At 33.1% G+C, this 4360-nt stretch overlaps 1 protein-coding gene across 1 annotated transcript; it reads right to left on the reverse strand.

Annotated features, from left to right (window-relative positions):
* Nucleotides 1–644: 644 nt before the first annotated feature.
* Nucleotides 645–2002, reverse strand: LOC18032342 (UPF0481 protein At3g47200). Its single transcript, XM_006420534.2, has one exon. It carries the CDS (start codon nt 2000–2002, stop codon nt 689–691), a length of 1314 nt encoding a protein of 437 aa, XP_006420597.1. The 3' UTR covers nt 645–688.
* Nucleotides 2003–4360: the final 2358 nt, after the last annotated feature.

The following is a 4360-nucleotide window of genomic DNA, read 5'->3' on the forward strand; positions in this document are numbered from 1 at the left end:
GAGGCCACTTTTGGCCCAAAAAAAAAAAATGAGTGTACTTACCTTGTATATTTTAACGAGTGCATCTAATAGAGCGATTTTACAAGGATTTTGGATGGGGTGTCAGTAGTCCTACTCATTATAAAATCCAACCTTTAGATGTTCAAAATGAAGAATAATAGTGCAATAACTTGCGTTATCTGAGAAGTAACATCGAAATCAATATGCTCCCCTGTTGTTGTTGGAACTCTTCCAAAGCCCTGATATTCCTCATTACCTTCCCCACAATTGATGATTGATGCATGCTCTCTAACGAAGTGGGGATCGTTGATGAGCGAACCGAATGCTCTGCCTACGCACTTGAGTCGCTAAAGGGACTTTGACAGGCAGCCGCAGAAATATGTTCAAAACAAACTCTTCTTGAAATTAATTGAACTCCAAGCTCTTAATAAAACTTAATACAAGAACTACTCTGAGCTGGTGTTGCATGTAGGCCAATCGTTTTGTCTAATCATTAAACTTTTCAAATTTCAACAAAAATATATTAAACAAAATGGAAAAGGCTGTTTATAAAGCATAAATGTAATTAAACATCTAGAAAAGGGAGTTGATGAGGAGCAATACATGAAAATCACAGTGACATGATCATATCAGTGATAAAACAGAGATGATACTTAATAAGCAAGATATGAGGCCATTATGGTGATGCCTACCGGAAATAAGCTAGAACTGAAAACAGAGTTTGTATCAGCGTAAGTATAAGCAGAAAAAGTGCAGCGAAAACGGAAATGATTGTCCATGGAGTGTTGAAATAGTTATGCCTGAGGTTGGCAATCCATCTGTTCCAATGCCTGTCACAGTACTCATTCACATATTGGAATATGTCTCCGTAAAAGTTGTAAAGGGGCAGCGCGACAGAATCTCCAAGCCTATTGAACATGTTGGCTACCACTGCCTCGTCACCTAAACAATTATGGAGAATTTTGTTCTCACAAAGCAATTCCACATCCTTTGCCGTGTTGATGAGACAGTCCATGAATTTCAAATAATTGATGAAAGGAGCGCGCACATCAATTGGGAAAAACTGCTCATAAATAGAGATGTTTCGGAAAAAGGATTCGGTGTCATCATCAATTGTCAATGTAGGTATTTTTAGTATTCCAGCATCCTTGTCAAAATCAATTGACAGTAAGCTTTTACCCTCAATCTCCTCGAACTTGATTCCAGCCTCTCTGAGATTTGTAGCACTTATTATGAAATTCCAATTTTTCGCATAAGGCGGAGGTACATTGCGAGGAACCAAGCTCCAGTAATAATCGTATATAAAGCCCAGTAAATGCATTTCGGGATTGAACACTGGTCCAATTTTTGAGACTTTCAAAAGTTGGACAGGAAGTACTTGACTGAAGAAACCCAAAATCAAGTCTTCAAAATTTGTTTCTTGATCCTCCGGCATCTTAGTAATGTTGTAAAATTCCTGAAGAACGAACAAGGGAAGTTGATTGTCAGCTAGCAACAAATCACGACCCAGTTTCTTGCGAACCCAACTTTCCCTGAAAACATCGTTATCATTGTCCATTGGATCTGGCTTAAACTTGCGAAATAGCTCAACAATAAAGCAGGCATCAAGGACCAACATTTCCACAAATTCATGTCGATACATATCTATGGGCTCTGCATAACTACAACGAGCTTTTTCTTCTAAGTTTCCCATGGCCACCAAATACCTTTGTGAGCTACCTCTTCGGCGGAGAAGCTTTTTCAGAGAGATAACTTTGTGCTTTTGCATCTCTGCTAAGTGAGTTTTCTCCCAAGGCAGGGAGTGGTTTAGAGGACCGATCGCTATTACTTGTGGTTCATAGGCTTTTACATTCTCAGTACGCAGATGCTCGGGTACTTTTCGTATTTTAAAACCAGCTGAGGATTCATTTGGTTCTCTCTCAAGTTTACGCGTCAATTCCCGTAGCGCAACGGATACATCTATGTCCACCTCTTCCTCTTCCTCCGTTATCAAATTATCCATGCTGAAATTAACAAGGCTAAAATCATTATTTAAAAAAAATGAAAGTCGAGTTATAAAAAATTAAACTAGATTTTGTTATAATAAACTATTGTGATCCTCAAGCTTCAAGTAGTTTTTAAGTAATTTTATTTAATCGTTTATCACTTAATGAGATGTAAGAGATTTAAAATTGATTTAAATTTTGTCAACCCCTCTATTTTTTTAAGAATAAAAAATAAATACTAATTAAAAAAAAAGAAAAGAAATTAAGGTGATTCTAAAAATTATACTACTCTTGAAATTAGAGACCAATAACCTACCCTAGCCCAATCAAGTATCTGTCCACTCTGAGACTGGGGCAACGAGAATCAATTACTTGATCTGTTACTAGCATTGCAATATATTTGTATAATTAATTGCCGGTTAATCAATTAAGTTACTCTTTGCTGGGGAAAAAAAAAAGAAAAAGAAGAAATCTACATATTGAACTCAAATAAATCATCCTAAAATATTCGACCTTAATTTTGTTTTTAATACTATTTACAAGTGACAACAGCATAAAATGAGAAGCTCTAACTATGCTCCATATTAGCTGGAAAGGCAATGAGATGGCCAAGGATACTAAAAAATTCACTTGAACTTAAAAGTAGTGTAATCAACAAAAGGGTCACAAAGCTGAATCAATACCTTTTTATTTTACTTTATTTTTGAAGGAACATGGCATCCATAGGATCAATAAAGACATAATAAAAATTAAGAGAATTCATATATAAGTTTACCCAAATTTCAAATCAGAGAGAAGTATATCACTATTGACTGCTGGAATAAGAGCAATGTTTAACAAAAAGAAATAGTGAAACTTGTTAAAGATGAAGTATTATTCTTTGACTGATCAACTGCACCTATCTTCTTTGCAGCGCTAATTAGTCGATGTCTCTTTTTGTTGAATCTATCTTCTTTGCAGTGCTAATTATTTGATTTAGGTTAGGCGAAGCAAGTCACCATTATATGCAAGTTCGCGATAGACTTTAAAATGACCCAGTCTTCGTTTAATGATTTAGTTTACGGGAATAAGTCACCGTCATATGTCCCGTTACAGCTGTGTGAATGAATCATTGATGGTTCTTTAGTTCCAGCTGCACGCGGCTAGTTTGCGGGTGGGGGTGGGGTGGCGCGAAAAAAAGAAAAAGAAACATTCATTCTTTTTCTATTGTTTGTCGCGTGACATTCTAACTTGTGGGAGCATGTAGTTTGCCGATGAATTATTAATATTTAATCGAATCAATAGACCCGTACTTAAAATATTGAAGGAAAACCTCACTTGCGACCGAAAATTTCGGTGACACAATTGGGCAACGTATCATTATTATTGGAGGAGTGCTAGCTACTTTCCCCTTTCGCGCCGCGTGTACCATTATTTTCATTTCTGTGTAATTTTAAATCAGTAATAAAAATAGGGTCCAGCTATAATACCCATGGTGCTTGGTACCCCATTTTTTGTCTTTTTCAAATCCACCTTTAGATTCAACCCAAAAGTTGTCCAACGGCTTAGATGCATTTGTTAGGTTATTAACATTAAATGCCCCTATTGTTTATACAAAATAAGAAACATTGAACGTTGTTAAATTTTAACATGTAAGTCCATAATATTTTAAATTCTTTTTAGATTATTGAACTAGATTTTCAATTAAATGACTTATTCTTACATTTGTTAATATTTATTTAAACTAATAATTCTCTTATTAATTAATAAACTAATTAATTTAATATATAGCTAAACATTGTATTTTTTTTACTAACCATAATTGACAATAAATATATATATATATGATTTTTTTTAATTTAACAAAATGACAGCCAATTTCCTCCCATGTGAGATTTTATACCTTTTTTTTTCTCTAACCGCAAGAGATTTTACTATCTCAAATCGATGAAATGCACAAAATATGAAAATGAATTTAATTTCATATTATATATAATTAATGGTCTATTATTTTCTTGTAACATAATATTTATTTAACATACTATCAGTTATTTGATTATGTAGAAAAATATATTAATTTACTAATAATAATAATAATAATAAAGTGTTAGTTTATCAATTCGTAAAATCATGAGTTTATCAATTCATAAAATAATTTTGTTCATTTGAACAAGGATTTTGTATTTTTGGTTGAATTTTTGTCCTTAAATAAAAAGAGTAAATTTAATTGCACACTTAACTAAATTGAGTTTTTTATTCCACCCCAACATTTTAAATAGTCATTAGCACTCATTTAAAATATTTCATCAACTTAATTAAAGAAGGGTAAAAAAATAAATCTAAACAATTACTCTATTTGAAAATAATTTAAATATTTCTTTATTAATTTTTTGTAA

The sequence above is a fragment of the Citrus clementina genome, unplaced genomic scaffold, assembly GCF_000493195.1.
Source record: "Citrus clementina cultivar Clemenules unplaced genomic scaffold, Citrus_clementina_v1.0 scaffold_9, whole genome shotgun sequence".
Classification (NCBI taxonomy): Eukaryota; Viridiplantae; Streptophyta; class Magnoliopsida; order Sapindales; family Rutaceae; genus Citrus; species Citrus x clementina.